At 44.1% G+C, this 20,843-nt stretch overlaps 1 protein-coding gene across 1 annotated transcript in view; it reads left to right on the top strand.

Moving 5' to 3' along the window:
• Positions 1-20,843, top strand: part of LOC119436155 (uncharacterized) — a 251,254-nt gene that overhangs the window by 179,535 nt on the left and 50,876 nt on the right. Inside the window, exons 3-5 of the mRNA XM_037702919.2 lie at positions 7,158-7,280; positions 11,006-11,230; positions 15,092-15,278. Of these exons, the coding sequence (XP_037558847.1) occupies positions 7,158-7,280; positions 11,006-11,230; positions 15,092-15,278 (535 nt within the window). The remainder of the gene's footprint in view (positions 1-7,157; positions 7,281-11,005; positions 11,231-15,091; positions 15,279-20,843) is intronic.

The following is a 20,843-nucleotide window of genomic DNA, read 5'->3' as shown; positions in this document are numbered from 1 at the left end:
CTCTCGCTCTCATTTTCTTTATCTCTCTCCCGAGCATAGCGTGCAAAACCTCTTCTTCATCTCGCAGAGCATTGGCACGAGGACGTGTGAACGCGCCAGCTGTGGACGAAGACGACGACGCTCGAACGCAGTTATATAGTTCGCATAAATGCACGTTCTGCAAGCGTGCTTGTATAGCCTACCCAAAATAAAATGGCATGTTATCCATAGAAATTTGCAAAAATATTTTGATCTAAATTATCAAAGTATCCGATATCTTGTTGCATCGTATGAAGATGTTCCATTTTATATGTTTTTACTGATAGGCCTTCATGGCCTATGGAAATCTCGTATGCAAGACCGAAATGCAGAAAAAAAGTTGTCGCAGTTTCACCTAAAAGCCGAAGCATCAATTGCGATAGCAAATTTGTAGAGAGCTATACAGAGTAATGATATTAGCTTATTCAGCTGTATAAACTTGGACATGCAGCAGCACCGGCAACACGCAGAACTGTTGTCGACGCCGTCGGCGTTTTGCCCGCGTTCGCTCAAAATGCGTGCGGCGTTGGTGACTGTTGCCGGAGCCTCTGATATAAATAGGCACTTGGTGCAGCAGCTAAACGTCGCCTCCCTTCCCTCCCCCTCCCCCCCCTCCCCCACGGCCTCTCGCGCGTCAGAAGAAGGCGCGTTTGCTCTACATATATGGTGATTGTAAAGGAGGAAAGAGACGCCTACTTCTGCAGCCCTTAAGGGAGCACGGCGCAAAACGCGCGTTTGTTCTCCGCCGTGCGTTCACTCCCCGTGAAAGCGCGCGCCCCTCGCGCCCTTTCACTCGCACATACAGCGTTCGGCGCGCGGCAACGATTTCATCTCCATTGACGTCATACGGAACCTCACGGCGACGGCGACGGCAGAAATCTGCTTTTGAGTGTCCATATAATTGCTATCGCAATAAAACAATTTCCTCGAGATCACATTTCGTTCAGATGATCATACACTTAAAGGACACTTACGACTAAGAAGAATGTCAGCCGGCTTGGTATCCATTTTTGATGAGGTGTTTAACTTCCCCTTACAAGTTTTTGCTGTGAAGGATGGGGTTGCTGTGTGTGACGTTATCTTCATATGGACTGCTCGTTGACGTTTGATTAGTTATGTCCACCTGGTGCTCATATTATTGTAAATAGTTCCTGTAAATACAACATTTAATTCATTGTAATAAATACCATGTTCAAAAAAAAAGTGCTTCTATAGCCTAGTGGTTACGACGCTCACCTTGGGACCGTGGGTACGCGGGTTCGAATCCCGCCTCGGCAAGAAAGTTCGTTTATGTCTATCTTCATTGCTGATGATGATATTGTCTTGATACGAACCCCAAATTACGGCTGGCTTAAACACCTTCGCTGTTAAAAAAAAAAAAAAAGTTACCGCCCAAGCACTCCGTACAGATGGTTACCCAGCGAAGCTGAAACACACAATCTTGCAGTAAAAACAAACCCATAAACATGTTTTTTTTTTAAATGACGTGATGCTCGTAGTTTAAGCAGCCATAATAAAGTGAAACGGCACGTAAAACTATCGTGTTCTTTTCCCGTAATTTCTATAAACTTTAGGAAGAACAAACCTTGAAGAGTGGCGAAGCTGACGTATTTTAATGTTTTTTTTTGTTTTAAATCTATAAGAATAAAAGTGTTTCAGCAGAACAATGAAACAAAGTTGTTTCACGTTAAGCATTCTAATTGTTTCATTAACTGCGATGAGCTATCTGTGTTCCTAAGTCTCCCATATACAATATTCATCGTTACACTAATTATAAATGATATTCAGTACAGACAGCTTATACCGCAATGCTAACCCAAGAAATGTTACCCGATAACTCTGAAATCATTCACCCAAACTCTTATAAATTGTGCTGTATTTGTTTTTTTTTTACGTCACACACCGACATTAACGTGTATATCATGGCGCAAACGGCTCTAAATTTCTGAGCAAGGTATTCGATGTGCTGTGCGAATGAAAAAGTTTCATCAAATAGTAATCTGAGGTACTTTGTCTTCGAGGAATAATTAATGCTTATACAGGAGCAGCTAGCACCTTAATGACTGTATAAATATACTGGATAAGTTTAATTGGGTTTTCCCATGATTTTAGATATGTCCTCTTGTAAAACACTGACTCCAATGTGGTAATTTCCATGTGCCAGAATTTTAGCCATGTCATCCGTGAACTTTTATACCTTCGAAATGAGAGGAAGTTCAGCCAGGTAGCATACATAGGGGTTGAACAATAAGGAGCCTTATACTGACACATGTGATGCTCCAGACTCTATGGCCAGGTAGTCGCTGTTTGTGTTCATAATTTAAACTGTCTGACACTGATCTTCAAAATAGTCATTTAATAGTTTCTGGCGTGGGCCTTGAAATCTTAACAATGATAATTTCTTGAGCAGCAGCTTATGATCAAATATATCGAATGCCTTGTGCAAATCTACTAGAAGATCCAGTGCTATGTTGTTTGTATCGAATAGCATGTTCACTACATGAGCGGAGTCCTCTAGAAGAGTGTTTGGGCTTTTTTTACGGCGAAAGTCGAGCTGAGTGCTTGAGAGTAAGTTGAATTTGTTACAAAACGAAACCATTCGAGCATGAAGGAGCTTCTGAAAAACGCACGCAACACTGGATAGTTATGAGATAGGCCAGTTATTCGCATAGGATTCGCGTTAAAGAACTCTAGGTGGTCAAAATTAATCCGGAGAGCTTAACTATGACGTATCTCATACCTTACTGTGTTTCTTCTGGACGTTAAAACCTATAATATAATTTATGCTCACAAAATAAAACTGACCAGAAATGTCACAATATAAATGTCCGAGTGTGAAAGAAGCCCGCGAATACACGCAGAATTGACGCGCGACTGGCCGCTCGAGGCACTTTGCGTGTATTCACGGGCTTCTTTCACGCTCGGAAAAACACTTTCATGTAGCACGTTTTGAGCAAGAGAAAGCTGTATCGGGAGTTTTTCATATTGCTCTACAACTTTCTCATTGACAGTTTGATAATTAGAGCAGTACTTCTCGAGTTAGATAATTAATTACAATTACCTAATTAAATCTCAGTAACGAAAAAATTACTGGCGCTTACTCCACTGTGCTGGAAACAATACGCACTAAGTTTGCTTCCAGTGGCGCCGTTCCTCTTTTTTTTTTAAATCGTGCTGCGTGATAGCTGGGACACCCTGTATATATATCACGCACAGGCACATAAACACACACGCGCACGAGTGCAACACGCACACACGAGTGTGCACACACACACACACACACACACACACACACACGCACGAGTGAAACACGCACACACGAGTGTGCACACACACACTCACGCGCACGAGTGAAACAAACACACACACACACACACACACACACACACACGCACACGCACACACGTACGCACGCACGCACGCGCACGCACGCGCACGCACACACACACACAGGCGCGCGCGCAGAGAGAGAGGGAGATTATTGCCGTCAAACTTCACTATATCACTAAAACCGCATGGTTCTGCTCTGTGCGCAGACTGCGATCGGTCTGAACTTAACTAGACTATGCCTCACCTGACACAAAATGCAGCGTCAGGTTCCAGACTCCCTCCTTTTCATGGCATGCTCAGCATGCCCAACAACGTCGGATTGGCTTTGTAATTGGTGTCTGCGAAGTGGTCCTAACGTAGGAACTGCCACTTGAAGGCAATCGGCTCGGACGGCACGGATGCAGCAGCTAGAAATTAATGATATCTCGACACAAGTCTGGCCAGGAAATTTTCTATTCAGTACATCTTTAAAGAAAATGTTACGTTAATGTAGTCGACTGTAGCTTTCCTCAACGATTGAGGAGAAGAGCTGAACTTTAGCTTTACTACTGCGGGAAATACTTGGTTACAAAGTACAAAGACGGTCCAGTGCTGTGTGATCAAGAGCCGAGATAACATACTGAAAGACCTAAGCATGCTTTAAACTCGCTATATCAAAAATGTAGCTCTCAGGCGTTCATAGCAATTATGCACGTCATCCTGAAAAGTCTACGTAGTGCAGTTTCAGCCCATACATATAAATGCACCTTGTTGACATTTCTTAAAGGTAGCAATGTATAGCGTTCCGGTTTTTGCGAAATTCTAGACATATAATAGAGGTTTTAGTTCGTCGTGAAGTGAAAAGCTTATCGTACGTCCATGAATGGCTGGACAAAAAAAAAAAAAAGAAAACTCGGCTCTAAACTTGTTTTTCATAGTCTAGGCCAAAGAAACTGATATTATGCCTTTCACTATTTAACTATTACATATAGGCCGTAAAAGAGCTTGAGTACCAGTAGATCGCGTCAGTGTAAGCTCTAAAGAAAGAATGAAAGAAAGAAATGGGAAAACGAAAAAAAAGAACCTCTGTGGGTTGGTTTGCCTGAGAAACGCTCAAAAGAATGATAGCCATATCTCATCCTTAAATGGCGCTTTCTCTCTCTCTTTTTTTATGAAACGTCTAAACATTAGTTCATTTATTTATTTTTTGAGGCAGAATATCTTTTGAGCTGTGTCTATTCCGTGCACGCACGCCTAAGTATTTCCATCAGGGCAGGCTGAAGCGCAGGCTGAGAACGCCAGCGCGCAGTATTTTGATGGTGAACATTACCGACAGTTATTCAAACATTTCAAGTATTTTGAACATCAAGAAAGCAACGAATTTTTTTATTGCTTTGTAATTAGCGTGCATAAACTGAACTTTACGAGTGCACTGGAAAGTACACAATGCCAAGTTTGGACTGCAGTCTTCTATTTCAAGTTGCTATCACAGGCAGAGGAGGAAATCAGCTTTATCGCGCTATCCCTGGTCCGTATACTTTAGCTCATAGGTGTACAAGCAGTTCATTACATTTATAGTTTTCAACTCATCCGCGAGAAACTTTCTTTGACGGTTATCGGAAAGGCCTTAAACAAACCCTACAAAGCAGACAACTGTGCTTTGGTAGACTTGGCTGGTCGCTTTTCAACGGCTTCCTGTGATGCATCTTAGTGAATAGTTTGCGGGGCGCCATAGAATATCGTCACAAAAGCCCCCCCCCCCTTCCCCCCTTCCCCCCCTCCCCGTACATCATGCTTAGCTTAGTTTTATTTTCACTTTTTGCTGGAGCGAGCCCTAAGGCATTATAGGTCGAGTACTGTTTAGACGACCGTTGAATGCAGTCTCTTGTGGGAACGTAAAAAGTGAGGGGCGTGCATGTTTTCTCGACACGAGAAGATGATGGTCGTTATTGTGCCCATAGTGCAGTCGGGGCGGCCAATAAGGACGGTGGATGCATGGAGGGCACAGTGGCGTGAAAGTTGACATTTTGCAGAGCCACTCTTGGGAAGTAGCGTCCAAGATATCTGCTGACGTGTCTCGCCAGAAAAGTCTGGCCTTTGTTTCGATCGGTCAATGCTGGCACCATGCAAACGCAACGTGCTGTCGTCGGGGGCCACAGGGACGTTGTGCTTCAAGGGCCCCTCTCTTCGTTGGCTGTTTCAGTTGTGGTTTTTGTTTTGTTTTGTTTCTTTCTTGTTTCAGTCTGCCGCAACGGCCCATCCCGGCTAAGGGGCGCTCCAGCTTATCCCCGACAGCGCTGAGTTTTCTTGGCCGAGAACGCGCGCGCACCCACACGAAGTCGTCTCACTCTCCGGAAAGGGCTTATACTCGCCTTTGTGCCCGCCATGCTCTTGGAGACAGACATTTCCTAACACGGCTGCGTCGTTGCAAGCAGGTCTATTATTTTGGCTCACTTTCTTCACGCTTTGTTAAATCCTGGAAGCTTACTATTTCTTTCTTTTTCTTTCTTACATGGCATCGTGCCAGGAACGTATATGTCGCGTGAAATCCGGTGCCCTTGAACAATGGCAAAAGTGTGTTGATGCCTGCACATGCGAGATTTTAAGAGCTTGATATGAGAATAAAGGATGGCAACAATACAACGTAGCTTGCGTCAAATATCTACCCGCATAACATTGTGCAAATGGAGCACTAAAATAGTTCACATCGTTATGCGCAAGTTCATCCCGTTCTTACATTTATATTTCAGCTGCTCTCCCTGGAGAATAGTTTGGGAGGTGGTGAAGAGCAGTTTTCCTGTCATTAAAAAAATTAAAACGAGCTCGAATGAGCCGGGTGTCTTGCAAATCATCCTTAGCAATGTTTTATAGTTGCCAGTTGTACGTGAGTTGACAACACGCGTCGGAAATAAAGCAAGGAAATAAAGACGCAGCTTTGCTCCGCTTACTTCGCAGTCATTGCGCCTTTAAAGGGATACTAAAAGTAAATACTAAGTCGACGTGGACTGTTGAAATACCATTCCAGAAACCTCGCAGCGCTTGTTTTGTGCCAAGAAATGACTTAGTTTGCGAGAAATTTTCGTCTGAAGGGTCCGCATACCTTTAGTGCAATTCTAATCAATCACCCGCCCCCAAACGGGGAGTGGTGACGTTGCATACATCATCACCGCGCTTTACTGCCGTCGGTGAGTAAAACCGCGCCCGACAGACGACGCTACGATTTTCTGCGCAAAACGCAGACAAGCGAAGACAGATCGTTGGATTTGCCGCTGCAGATGCTCTTGGTCGAGTGGCGTGGACCGTTCGGGAATCCCGTGACATCACATGGACGTGGCATTCTCTGCTACTTGCAGTTTATGCGAGTTTCGCGAGCCAGAAAAACAAGCGCAGCACTATGCGATGACGAAACTATTGAAACGCGAAAGCGCGTGCAGCAAAACGAAACTTTTCGACCACCCGCGTCGTTGTCAAGGGTAACGTCAATGAGTTGTTTTTCTAAAAACCAAATAGAACTGGACAACTAGCATTTTATTTTGTTTTATAATGCAATACAATGATATTTTTATTACGAGTGGTTGAGTACCAGCGACAGAGTTATGAGTGCCATCGTCATCGGGTTAGCACTTTAATTTCCTCGGGGAAGTCTCTAGTCGCGTCCTGCATTTACCTAAATTTCGCGATTATTAAAGCTCTGTTCGTGATGATATTAATGCCTTAGACGTTCTCGAGCACTAATCTGTCACTCTAGCTTGACTTATTATTTGCCTTTAGTGTCCCTTTAAATAAATCGCGCATTATTAATCCTTTTTCTGACTACCTTGTCACCACAGGTGCTCGGAGTGTTGCTCCGCATTCGGAACGCTGCTCCAGGGTGGAAGTGCTACCTGGATTTCACATTCACCTTGCTCAATCGCGAGCACTTCTCGAAGAACGAAGCCCTCTCCGAAAAGCAGGTGAGTACCGATATCCAGGTACCAGCGAAAGAGTTGTTTTTTGTTTGTTAGAAACATGGTCAACTATGCGGCACACGTCGGCGCGTCTGGGGATTGACATTAACATTCATTCCACATGGAGTACTGCGGCTTTCGGGCACCACAAGGTACGCTGTTTAGCCTCGGGGAAAGCTAACTGAGGCTTTCTGCGTATGTCCAGTGAAGCCGTGTTTAGAGTGCGATAAAAGGCGCGTGGTGTAAGGCGTATACTGTGTTAATATTACTATAACCACCATTTATTGTCTTGACAATCTCATCGAAGACTTACTTGCATGATACCTGCCTACGCTACTCTTGTGCAAGGAGCATTCACTGAGGAGTAAGCCTCAATAATGAGTGTCATCTTGCTGCTATTGCAGATATTGCTATGGGCGCCAGAACAGAGGCCGAATTTGCAATTCCTTGCATGTCGTAAGAGCTGTCGGTCTTTGGCCGACCGCTTTCGCTAATAATATGTTCGCTGTCACTATTGGCTGGTACTTGTTCTCAAGCAAGAACATCTTTGTAAAAATGAGTCTGCATTCTCATTAAAGCACATTGGACATTGTGATCCGCCACAGTAACGTACTTTCTCTGTTACATGTATGGCATGCCATGACGTGCTGCTCTCTATAGACTTCACAACCTAGGCTGAGCGGCGCTGCGGAAGGTGTGGAGCAGCGCCGCTCGCGACCGCAAGTGAAAAAGTTGGCAGGCAGCGCGGTCAAGGTCGCGGTCGCGTCGCCGTGTTGTGTACGGGAGTACCGGCTGCCAATATTGGGTCTCCCGCGAATTTGTTCGCACAAGCCTGCCGTTCAATACCACAACAGCCTCGAAAACACGAAGGGCCGACACGCGCCCGTGAAATTTTACATATTTCCTAGCAGAGAGTGCAGAAAAAAGAGGAGACAAGCGTGCACCTCTTCTGTGTTGGCCAAGTCAAGTAATTTTATCTGGTCACGCAGTCAATCGAGGGGCTTCTGGCCTGTAACTGGGGTTCATTATTTGAGGGTACACTGGGGCTCATTGCCTCAGCTGGGCGCCACCGCTGAGTGTCTGCAGCAGCGGGCGGCTTCGTGCAGGTGCAGCAAGCGGCGTGATGTAATGCGATATCACTGCATGCATGTGAAAGCAAAAACGAAGAAAGCAGCAAAGAATTCGTGAAATACTAAAAAAATTGTCAAGGAAATTTCCGTCGCAAACCGCCTCACAAGTATCCAAGAAAGACACTTCTACCATCGCGTCGCACGACACAACGACTGTGATGTCTCTGAGGTCCCGAAATCCATGACGAATGTGTACCACTGTCACACAGGCAATTTGGATCGCGATCGAGTCCGATCCGGATCGAGTGTTTCTACACGGGCACTCTCGACCACGATTTGCACGATCTGAATCCTGTTGATCACGAAAATAGGCTGTTGCCTGCACCGTCACGCTGAGTAATCTCAACCAACTTGATCCGGAATGCTAGATCGCACAGCGGCGTCCATTCTTGATCTCAATCGAAAATTTTCATCCAGATCGTGCTTGATCATGATTGAAAATGCCCGTCTTGCACCGGTAATAAAGAACGGCTGAAGGCCAATGCGATTCGGATTGCCGCTGCCCTCCTCTCGCAACACAACTCGCGAATATGTCACACAGTACGGTCTGCATACTTTTCACATGGGCTACATATTCATACGCCTGTGCTAGAGCACTTAACTGCTTGCAACTTTCAACTACAGAAATGCTACTGATCAAGCGCTGCGCTGTCGAACAAACACGAGAAAGCACAGTGTGTGTCACACGCGCAAATCAGCCGACCCACACACAATGCGTCACTCGTAGTACCTAGAAGTAGAGCTGCAGCGATATTGTCGTCGTCACAAGCAAGCAGCCGATGACTGGCAACAAGGCGAAACAGCAACACTACCACGAATAAAAGCAAGCAATAAGGAAAACGGCAAACTTTCGCATTCCGACTTACTTGAATCTGCGGACGGTGTTTCTTCATATGCCTGCCTGATTGCTTTATTTTTCATACCATTTATCCAGGAAACTGTAGAACTTTACAGGCGGCTGCAGGCCCGGGGTGTTTTTGTTACTGTTGTGGCCGTTCACCACGCAACAGTACCAGACTCTTTGGCTACCCCACCGTCGAGCCATCGCGAAACAACGGCGACGTGAGGAGCAGTTTTGTAAACATCGTGGGCATCGCGAGCGCCTCATGGTGCCGGCCACCAGACAGACGGTGACGTGGCGCTTTGCCAGGGGAAGACGTGGTACTGGCGGTCGTCGGCAAGAGAAAATTAAATGGACAAATGTACGTTGGGATGAACGTTGGGACGAGGTTCATGAAGATGACCCTCGTCTACGAAGGCAAAGGTGATAAAGATGAGACGAGCTCATACAGGCCAGTTACGGCAACGTCGGTGATATATACCGGGTGCACAAAATTAAGCCTTACGGAATTTTTAAAAATCGCCTGTGGCAGGTAGCATAATTCTTATCGTTGAGATGGGTTATTCGAAGAGGCGGACATTAGTAGCACAAGAAATCGAAAGACATATTCAACTAATTAACAAAATTCACTAATTAATTTCTTAGTTAATTACTTTACGACACATATTGCAATTTACGAATTGTAGCCGGTGAGTTTGCAAGACGCATCCACTTGAAACGAATTTTCAAGTAGATGCGTCTAAGGCAGTCAGCTAAGGCGTCAGTCAGCTTAGGCGTTGCGCTGCTGAGAACGAGATCGCAGGATCGAATGCCGGCCGCGGCTCCCGCATTTCGATGGAGGCGAAATGCAAAAACGCCCGTGTGCTTGCGTTGTAGTGCGCGTTAAAGAGCCGCAGCTGGTCAAAATTAATCCGGAGCCCTCCACTACGGCGTGCCTCATAATCAGAACTTATTTTGGCACGTAAAACCCCAGAAAAGAAGAAAGAAGAATTTCCACGATCACACCAGTTTCGCGGTATTATTTCACAAAGGGAGGGGGGGGGGGGGCGAAATACATGGGCGTTCCAGTTACTTTTCTGCTTCAGTGTATAAAACAGTATTTTGGTAAAAAAGTAAGTGGAACAAAAGTGAAATTTTAAGGCGAGTTTGATGGCGCATATCTCCAAACTGGCGTCATACTGCACAATGATGCGCATCATGTCTGAAGGTGGACGCTCATCATTGTCACTATTTTTGCCTGGACTGCGACTTAGTAAAGTGAACAGTTTATCTGCGTGGGAGATAACACAAATAAGCCGACTGCTGTTATTCAGGTTGCTCGTTCGTTCCTGTCACCTGCTCCGCAATGTTTAGTACAATATAGTCAACATTCTGCCCATACAACTATAGCCGTTCATAGCCGTTCAATAACGCGCATGCGCCGTTCGCGCGAGGAGGGCTTTTAGAAGGCCTCTAGACAAGCGCAGTCCGTTGGGGTACAAAAGCAACTAAGCCAAACGGACGCACCGTCACGCTCCACTCAATCGGCTGTAATGAAAGTTGAATAACATATGTGTGCCGTGCAAATGGCTCTAGCATAACTTGGACAATCATAGTAGATCGGTTTTGCCGTAATGTTTTTTTTTTTTTTTTGTTTTTTGCGCTGCTTTTCTCATTTTAGCCACCACAACCAAATTAAGGAAATGTTTTGATCATCATATGACAGCATAGGCTTCGTGTTCAGCCCACCACGAATGCCAAAGTGTGTCCCGCCGGTGCAGGTTCGCTTCACGGCGGAAGAATCGACGCATGGCGCTGCGCGTTGGATCCTCATCTCAGACCTACAGTCGCGGCGCTTCTCGGACGAGACGGGCGAATTCCTGCTGGAGCTGTCTTTGGCCAACGCCATGACGGTGTTCGAGACGGACATCCGGGTGCCTCCGCAGCTCCTCAATCACCACCACCACCATCACCACCACCACAGGGGCAGCGGTGCGGGACAGCAGGTACATGGCCCTCCTACGCGGCATTGTGATGACGCGCTGGCGCCAGCGAGATCACGCTTGGCCTGAGTTCACGCTCGCCGGGATGCTTTCACGTTTGCGACATTTCGTAACGTGGATGCTACCACGTTTTGTGGCACCAAAGAATTCTACAACGCTTTCTGGCCGCTACTTGTAGGCGAGTCTGTTCCGTCCGCATAGTTCTCGTCGCAGTGGGGCCTAAGGTAGTGTTGAACTGAGGAAGCGCTTTTTACACTGCATCACATTTTGATTGATCTTGAACACACAGATTCACGTTTTGTAGAACTGAACACAATACCTATCCAATATTTGTTTTTACATGAACTGTATATAAAATCGTTCAATCTAAGGCATGAAAACAGTCAAGATTTCAATAACACATTTCGCATTAAAGAAGCTACATAAAATTTACTGGATCTTTTAATTATAACATCCCGAAGCGAAGTCAAGTAGACGATAAAAAGCCAATCGCTAACATTTCAAACATCTTTCTTCCATAATAAGCAGACTAACTTCTAACAAGCTTTGAAATACCAGAACTATATTTTTCGGCTCGGAAAATAATAACATTAAGCATTATTTCGGTAATTCACTGTGATATAATCTATTTGTAAAGTGGGTGCTCCACTCCTATTATTGGGACCTTTTTGTCTTAACGTCTTTTCTCTTGCGCTTGTCGGGTGGCGGCTGCGAGCACACTTTATATAGAATTATCGGACTTATGCTGTGTGTTGTCATATTGTAGTCGGTTTTGTGTTGCTTTGCATATATTTTGTCTGCGTTTTAGTGACTCTTTCTGCTAAAATTTTTATTCCGGCGCAGTGATTCGTCTTTGCTGTTGTCATTTATTTATTTATTTATTTATTTATTTATTTATTTATTTATTTATTTATTTATTTATTTATTTATTTATTTATTTATTTATTTATTTATTTATTTATTTATTTATACAATACTGCAGGCCTTGGCGTGGCCCAAGCAGGAGCGGCATACAATGATAAAAAGAGATAATACCGATACCAGACGTAAATTAAGAGTGCGCAGAATACCAATCCAATCCATCAGCTGCGAGTACAAAGCACGGAAAAGAACACTTGCTCGTGTAATGAAGAAATTTCCAAAACAAATAAAGAACATGTTTATAAATGAATCAATACAATTTAAGCGAAGTAAAAGAACAATAACGCAAGGATAAACTTCAGCAATCAATTCACAAGAGAGCAACATGTCAATAATTGAGATTGTCAAGGGAATCAATACTGGTTAGTAGCGACTGAGGTAAATTGTTCCAATCCGTAATAGTGCGTGGGAAAAAAGAATACTTAAAGACGTTAGTTTTGGCATTATAGGGAGTTAAAGGGTCAGCGTGGCGATGCCGTGTTCGGCGTGCAACCATTGGCGTTACATAAGGCTCTGGGGTGAGGGAAAGGAGGTTATATTTAAGAAGAAAAAGAAATTTTACCCGCGGGATTTTTCTTCTCATTTCCAGTGTTTGGATACCATGTTCTTTAATTAGTGCTGTCGGGGAATCAGTCATGCGGTACTTTGAGAAAATAAATCTGATTGCTTTACGCTGAATTCTTTCTAGTGCATCAATGTTAGTTTTGGTGTAAGGGTCCCATACTATGCATGCATACTCAAGTTTTGGTCTTATTAGTGATGTGTAGGCTAAAAGTTTAGTTTCAACGGGAGCTAGCTTTAATTTATGACGTAGCAGACAAAGTTTACGAAAGGCTGAGTCACATACGTTAGTAATGTGAGTATTCCAGTTTAGGCTATTTGTTATTGTGACGCCAAGATATTTATATTCCCTCACCTCGGTTAGCGGTACAGATCCTAGGGCATAAGGAAAAGATAGGCTATTTAATTTTTTAGTTATTTTCATGTACACTGACTTGTTAGCATTTAGTTCCATATTCCAGCGACTGCACCAACAAAGAAGATTTTGAAGGTTATTGTTCAGGGTTATCTGATCACCTCGGCTGGTTACTTCACGAAACAGCACACAATCATCAGCGAATAATTTTATTTGAACGGGTTCAGTGATTACGCTGGTAATATCATTAATATATATTAAAAACAATAAAGGCCCTAGAACGCTACCCTGAGGGACACCTGAGGTAAATGGCAGTTCACGGGAATTGTAAGTGCCAGATCATTAATTGATTACTTATGATACTACGGCATTCCTCAGGCGTTGCAATTTCCTTTAGCCGTAATACCCCAAACCGTGTGCAGGTCTCGAGTGTTCTAAAAAAATTAAGATAAAGTAAGTTCCAAAACTATGGTTATTTTTATTTCATCCGACGAGGCGCGCTGATATTGTTCAGGTGCCTTTTGCGGCTGGCCAAATAGATGCGTGATCACTACCCTCATGGCAATACATGAAAATTTCGAAGAACTTGGGCTGTAGGTGTTGACTGAACATAATGTACCGCAGCACGAAAAACTGATAACAAGGTCACCAGGCCACAAAACACGTCTATGCCTTGCCTTATTCTTGTGACCTGTTTTTCGTGATACAGTTCATCATGTCCTATGCATGTTTTATGCAGTATTGTACGTAGCAAAAATCTTCGGATCCATCCGTGTCTGGCGTTGAAGAAACTTTCAATGAACAACGCATGATGTTGCGTGGTTTCTGATCTCGTAATTGCTGAATCTTGTTCTGCCAGACGAAGTTGTTTTCTGTGCATTATTATTATTATTATTATTATTATTATTATTATTATTATTATTATTATTATTATTATTATTATTATTATTATTATTATTATTGCACGGAAACACTTTCAGCCAGCACCAGGTTTAACATTATAATGTGCATAGTAGCTTCATGGGACAGTAAAAAATAATTATTGCACCTTAGTTTAAATAATTATAATTATTAAACTAACATGCATCCAACCTGATCTCTCTTTTGCTTAGCGACTGCTGCTTCCAATAAAGAACTCTAATTTAGCATCTTCCTTCTTCCTGCCACGTGCAGCATAATCACATAGCAAAATAAGTGCAACACCATTTGTTATCAGCAGTTCATTTTCTAACTATCCATGAAAAAAAAAAAAGAATTTTTAGTGGTCTTTGTACATCCAAATTTTACTTTTATGAAGAACATGCTTACAATTATTTATGCCATGTAACTGATAATTACTGTGCTTCATTTTCGAAGTAGGGCCGATGACATTACCATTTCTATATTCGCCTGGGGTAACATTCGCGTCGAGAACCGCTGTTATTTTAATCGCTGTTGGCATTTTCTTGAAGAGATTGCCAACAGGTATTAATCGAGCACTGGAATATAACAGTGGCGCCTTTGTATGTGTGTCCTTGAATAAAACGTTTTAAGAATGAATCTAATGAAATAAAACATGGAAGGGCGCGAAGAAAGAAAGCAAGAAAGAAACGTTGCGAACGCAGAATAAATGATATTAGCGAATTCTTTCACTAGCAGCCGCCAGCTATGAGAGCTTCCACCGGTTCCCGTCAGCCGACAGCGATATCTTGAGCACGTCGTCCTGTAGCCCAAACTCGTATAGTATAACAAGTACATTTTCACACTGGCTGGTGGGCGTGCACACACACACACATACACACACACGCACGCACGAGCACACGGTATACGGCCGTTGACAGGGACGCGGGACAAAGTGTGGGCGACGACAAGGCGAAGTGCCGCTGACAACCGACAACAGCGCGGCAGCTGCGCCAAGCGCTCGCTTTTTGGGAGGGGCATCCTCGCACCCTCCTCTCGGCACGTCGTCAGAAGCCGCTACTGACTGAAGCAAGTTGCTTCCGCTGCTGCTGCATGACGCGCGTACGCTTTGGCTCTCGCTGCTGCAGAAAGACTGGGGCCCCGTCGGCTCAGCGCCCGGCACGCCAACGGGATCGGGAGCAGCGCAGCCCCCAAGAATCGAGTCGTCCTACTTTTGCTTCGGAGGTTTCGACTGGAACATCGTGCTGCTGCCGGACGGTTCGCCCGAGGATGGCGACAATGGCCGGCCCCGGGTGCTCCTCATCAGGCACACAGGTCGGCTTCTTCGCGCTGCATGAACTTCGCCTCAGGGCCCTGCGGTTTCCCGATTGTTTGTTTATCCTAGCTCCCGCGAGCTTAGGGATGCCGAGACTTCTTGATTTCCCCCCTATACAGGCCCATATGCATGTCACTGAAACTGAAGGCTGAATATAAATGGGGTCGCTGCGCAAGCCTCACACGTCAATGTGGATGCGGCTTGCTTTCTCTTTGCTTTATAACTTTTTTTTTCTTTTTGACCAGGACAGTGTTTATCGTGTGTTCTCGTTTTAGAAGGTACTTGTGCTATATACTTGCAGTCTATGCAAGTTCAACAAGTTGTATAATAACAGAACCTTCATTTCCCCAATTTCACTACCATGTCATCATTCTCATGAACATCATCACCATAGTAACGCAACTGCAACTCACGTACGGTAAGTAAAATACATTTGGTTGCAGATTGGTTTGTGGGCTTACCGCTGAATTAGATTTCTGCGCAGTGCTTGGAATATAATTTAGCCGAAAAACTCTGTTGCCGCTTCCTCCGGGTTATCTTGAGTGTCATGCCGAGGCATTTTTGTGCAAAAGTGTACATTCGTCTTTGGGTCCCTGTTTTCTCCGAGCTTCTTTATCGGTAATTATTTTGAAGACTGCTTAGTTATGTATGCGATGAAAGGTAAATCAGCACGGTGTTCGCGTGCCCTTCATATGCGTGTTTTGTCGCACTGTTAAGTATTCTTCACTCTTATTTTTCGACTGGTGTCGCTGCCACTTGTTATTAAACGTTAATGGCTTGCGCACTTTTGGCCTCTCTCGCTCTGCGCGGGAGGCGGAAACTCAGTTTGTGCACTGCGAGCATTGAGAAGTTGTAGCTTTGATCTGAAATTTGAACACAGCAGAGTAGTGAACTCTAATGTAAGTAAATGCTTATGACGAGTTGCCTGCAGTGAAAACGCATACGCCTTCTCAACTGCGGCTGATGGAGACAGTAAAACAGACTGTGTCTCGAGTGGCCAGTCGCGCGGCAATTTTGAGTGCATTCGCGGGCTTCTTTCACGCTCGGAAAAACAATTTTATGTAGCACGTATTGAGCAACAGAAAGCTGCATCGCGAGTTTTTCGTGTTGCTCTACAATTTTCTCATTGACACTTTTCATCTAATTAAAATATTTGAGAATTTGGCTAATTAAGACTAATTATGTAATTAGGCAGAATGCAACATACAATCTGAGTATTTATAAGCGATGGCAAACAACACTACCTTGGTTCTGTCCAGCTACGTGGCATATGCATATTTTAAAATTTTGGTGCATGGTAGTTGGGACACCCTGTATATAACTAACACTCCCAGGGCTAGATATAGTAAACATAAATACCCAAGTTAGTGAGTGGATTGATAGCCGTCGCCGAAGTGCAATTTCTCATTTTCTACATTTCAATTTCAGCCACACCTAATTTCCCCGATGCTTTCCTTGGCTTCATTGTCTGTTGGCTTTGTATGGTCATGATTAACAAAACGCGAGCCCCTCGGTCTCCCTTCTTCTCTCGTTTGTATGTATCTATATAATAAATAAATTGTCTCATGGCAAGATTCGGACCGAGAATCTCTAGTACAGCATCCCAATGCTCTAACCATTGGGCCACGGCCGCATGCTTCAGTAGGCGGAATTGAATTAAGAATTTCCCACGTGCAAGCCAGCGCGTTGAGACGCTTAGCGCGTTTTATTGCAGTATCAATTATATGAACACTGCACGCAATTTTTGCCATCGTCAATAAGTGCACTTAAAAATAATGAATTCTTTAGTTTTAATCAGAACAAGGCATCTTCAATATGGTGTTAAAACTGAATGTAAAGAAGTCCCCGGGGAAAGACATCATCCCAAATTTATTTCTTCAAAAATATGCCGAGTGGGTATGCCGAGTATTTGCATGTTTTATTTAATAAACCATTACGCGACGGTGATCTACCGAACGACTGGGTGACAGCCAGAATCAAACCATTACATAAAAGTGAAAGCAGAAATAACATAAACAACTATCGCCAGATTTCACTAACATCAACAGCTTGCAAATTGATGGAACACATTATACATAATGAAATGCTAAATTTTCTTGATAACCATAATTTTTAAGCAATTATCAACACGGTTTTAGAAAAGGATTCGCGACGTGTACTCAGCTGACAGAAACAATCCACGATTTTGCAACATCAATTAACAATGGTACACAAATTGAAGCTATATTCATGAATTTTTCTAAGGCATTTGACAAAGTTTCTCACAAAAAGCTACTCAATAAATTGCATAATGTTTTAAAATTGATAGGATCGCTGCGTACCTAACCCGCAGAAAACAGTTTGTTTCCTTTCGTAACAGTTAATCTGCATCAGTAGCGGTGGATTCTGGACTACCCCAGGGTTCGGTGTTAGGGACACTTTTGTTTCTCATATACATCAATGATATTGTACGAGATATCCCAGTTGATATCAAACTTTTTGCTGACGATTGTGTTTTATATTCCAAAATTAACACCTAATTCGATCAATTATTGCTTAACCGTGCACTTCAGAAGGTTGCTTCCTGGTGTCGCGAATGGCGCGCTGATGGTGATCAACGTTGAAAAAAAAAACAGTTTTCATGAGAATAACACATAAAAAAAAACGTTTGCACTTTTATTACAGTATTAATAACACCTTCCTCTCCGAAGTTACTAACTGTAAATATTTAGGGCTGTGGATTTCAAACGATCTTAATTGTAACACTCATATTGATTATGTAACTGCAAACGCTAACCATAAACTCTTTTTCCTAAGGCGAACTCTTAAGTTTTCCTCCCCTTCTGTTCGCCTCCTGGCTTACGAATCTGTTGTACTGCCCATTTTAGATTACGCTGCAATGATATGGGACTCTTTTACAAAAACTAACATTGCCAAACCAGAACAGGTTCAAAAAAGAGCCGTGCGTTTTATTTATAACACATTTACGAGAACTTCCGTTACAGAAGTTTTAAACAGGGCTAATCTTCCTTCTTTGGCGCAAAGAAATCGTTGTTCACGATTGAAGTTCTTGTATCAACTAATAAAGTGGCATTTTAAGATGGACACAACAAAAATCTTAGCCTTCTCTTTCGGATACGCTACTCGGCAGAGACATAATTTCACTATAACTCCTTTTTCCTCACGCAGCAACTCTTTTAAGTATTCTTTTTTTTCCGCGCACAATAGTGGACTGGAACCAGCTAAAAATTGACGTCGTCTCTGCGCCAACATTAACTTCTTTCTTACCATGTTTACAGTGACATTATTTTTTTGTACAATGTTTGCAGTGATAGCTGTTTTACTTCTTTAGTGTAACGTTACGTGTGCCCAACCTGTAGGCTTTGTATTTATTCTAATAACACTTTTTTATTAACCTGTGAATTTTCTGTACATACTAATGTATTCATTATGTTCGTACCGCCCTGCTAAAATCACCGCATGGTGATTGTATTATTTATAAAATAAATAAATAAACAATACTTTTTTTTCGAAGAACATTACTCGCATTAACTTTACGATTTCCCTTTTGCGTCAGAATTTGAGGGCCAGGTGGCGAAAGGTAGGCCTGTCCATGTTCCAATCGCAGAGACTGGCGCAAAGAAGAAGCTGTATTCTAAGACTTCAGGGCTGGCAACTTTGCTTTCTGGAACGAATTGTATTGCAGCCTGTGCAAACCACGCAGACTTTGTCCGGATTGTGCCATCGTTTTCCCACACGTAGCGGCCATGACAGAGTGGCTAGAATAGTAACTGCCGATGCGGGCTTTCTGCTGCGAAGCACCGCGTCTCTCACGTCGCACAAACATGCACCCGCGTGTTGTGAGAACGGCGGTCGAGGAGTTCCATCGAAACGCTAATCGCTCTGAAGCTTGGCTGGCCCGCATACGCGCGAAGACCACTCCTTTGGTCCAGATGCAGAAAAAATGCGCTACTGCGTGTGCGGCGCACGCTACAGATTAACGGCGGAGGCGCCCAGACGTGGCGCTGCGGGAACAGTATGCCGAGGATAACCGACAACGTTGACAAAATCCTTAAGTTCAAAAGCGTGAAGCGGACACACACATCGTCGCAGTACGGGAACGCGAGGTCGACACAAGGTGACAACGCCGACAAGACTCGGTAGTTCTAACCGATGCTGCTCGCGGTCATCGAGTTCCTTCTGTTCCTGTGTCTAAACACGCCGCACCGCACGTGTTTACGTAGTCAGCTTTATGTTTAATGCAATTCATACTGTCATTACAGCTATACGGGCCTTATAATTCGTGTGATATTCTAACATGTTGCTATCGCATTCATTGTTTCGCCCTTATGGGGAAACTGTGATATTCAAAATAAATAAATCAATCAGTAAAATATTGTCCACTGGCCCGTATCCAAACAGAGAACCTCTAGCACATAAACCTGATACTGAAACCGTTACGCAATTGACTATTTTTCCCTCACAACGGCGTGCCTTATAACATCGTAGTTTTGGCATGTGAAACTCTGGAAATTACGTATTTAAAATTGATTAACACGTCATCATACGTCAAAACGTGGACCGATCCCGAAAATAGTGCAGTCTAAAATTGTAGGCTAATCCCGAAGATAGTGCAGCGAAAACAATTTTAGAGTCCAACGCTCCTCCTATACTGCCCTCACAAGAGGGGTGACGCGATTGAGGGCGGTGCGCAGTGACTGCATCCCTATCTCACTCTCCAACTCGCTCAGGAAGACTTTGTCTTTCATAGACTTTAACTGGAGGTTGAATCGTCTTTCAACTTTGTCGCTTTGCGAAGGCGCAGACTCAGAGAACTCTTTTCAGTGCGCCCGAACAGTGGTCGCGTGCAGTCGGCCTGTCAAGCGATTATAGTGCAGAGGGCGTTCTGGTCGAGCTGCTCCGGCGTGAGATAGGACATGCTCTATGCCCGGGCCAGCGGTGTCAGAGCAGGCTTAACGCCGCCTGCCACGCTCTCTGTGCCTTGACGTTAAAACGTAGAGGGTCCTCTTTTCGACGGCGTGGCGCAACTGCGCCGACCGTGGCCGTGCGCGTAACGCTGAACTATATCTGTGCCTTTAGGCGCGTGCGGCTTATCGGCATCCTGACTGCGGAGTTGGTTAGTGTCAATTTACGACGCTTAAGTACTGAGCTTCGAGACCAGCTGATGTGCTTTCTTCCATTTACCGCTTATGGTTTGTTTATTTTTGACATGGTAATCATTGCCACGACGGCGTGAATACTAACTTCGTTTCCTGGTCAACGCCCGGCTAACAGACAGACAGACAGACAAAGAACTTTATTGAAGGTGCTGAGAAGCTCCGTTGCCCCTTCTCAAGGAGGCGACGAAGCTGCGGGCCGCACCCACGTCGGGACGGGATGGATGGATGGATAGATGCCATGAGCGTCGCCTTTGAAACGGGGTGGTGGGTTGCGCCACCAAGCTCTTGTTATTATTTTGCCTAATGTCCTACCTTTATTTTTGAGAAACACACAAATACAAAGAATTCCAGGCATCAACATTTTTGAACCATTACTGGGAACTCTGTTTCTGTACGTCTCCGTTG

This window comes from Dermacentor silvarum, chromosome 1, assembly GCF_013339745.2.
Source record: "Dermacentor silvarum isolate Dsil-2018 chromosome 1, BIME_Dsil_1.4, whole genome shotgun sequence".
Classification (NCBI taxonomy): domain Eukaryota; kingdom Metazoa; phylum Arthropoda; class Arachnida; order Ixodida; family Ixodidae; genus Dermacentor; species Dermacentor silvarum.
The sequence above is the reverse complement of the archived record's forward strand: the minus strand, read 5'-3'. Positions and strand labels throughout refer to the sequence as shown.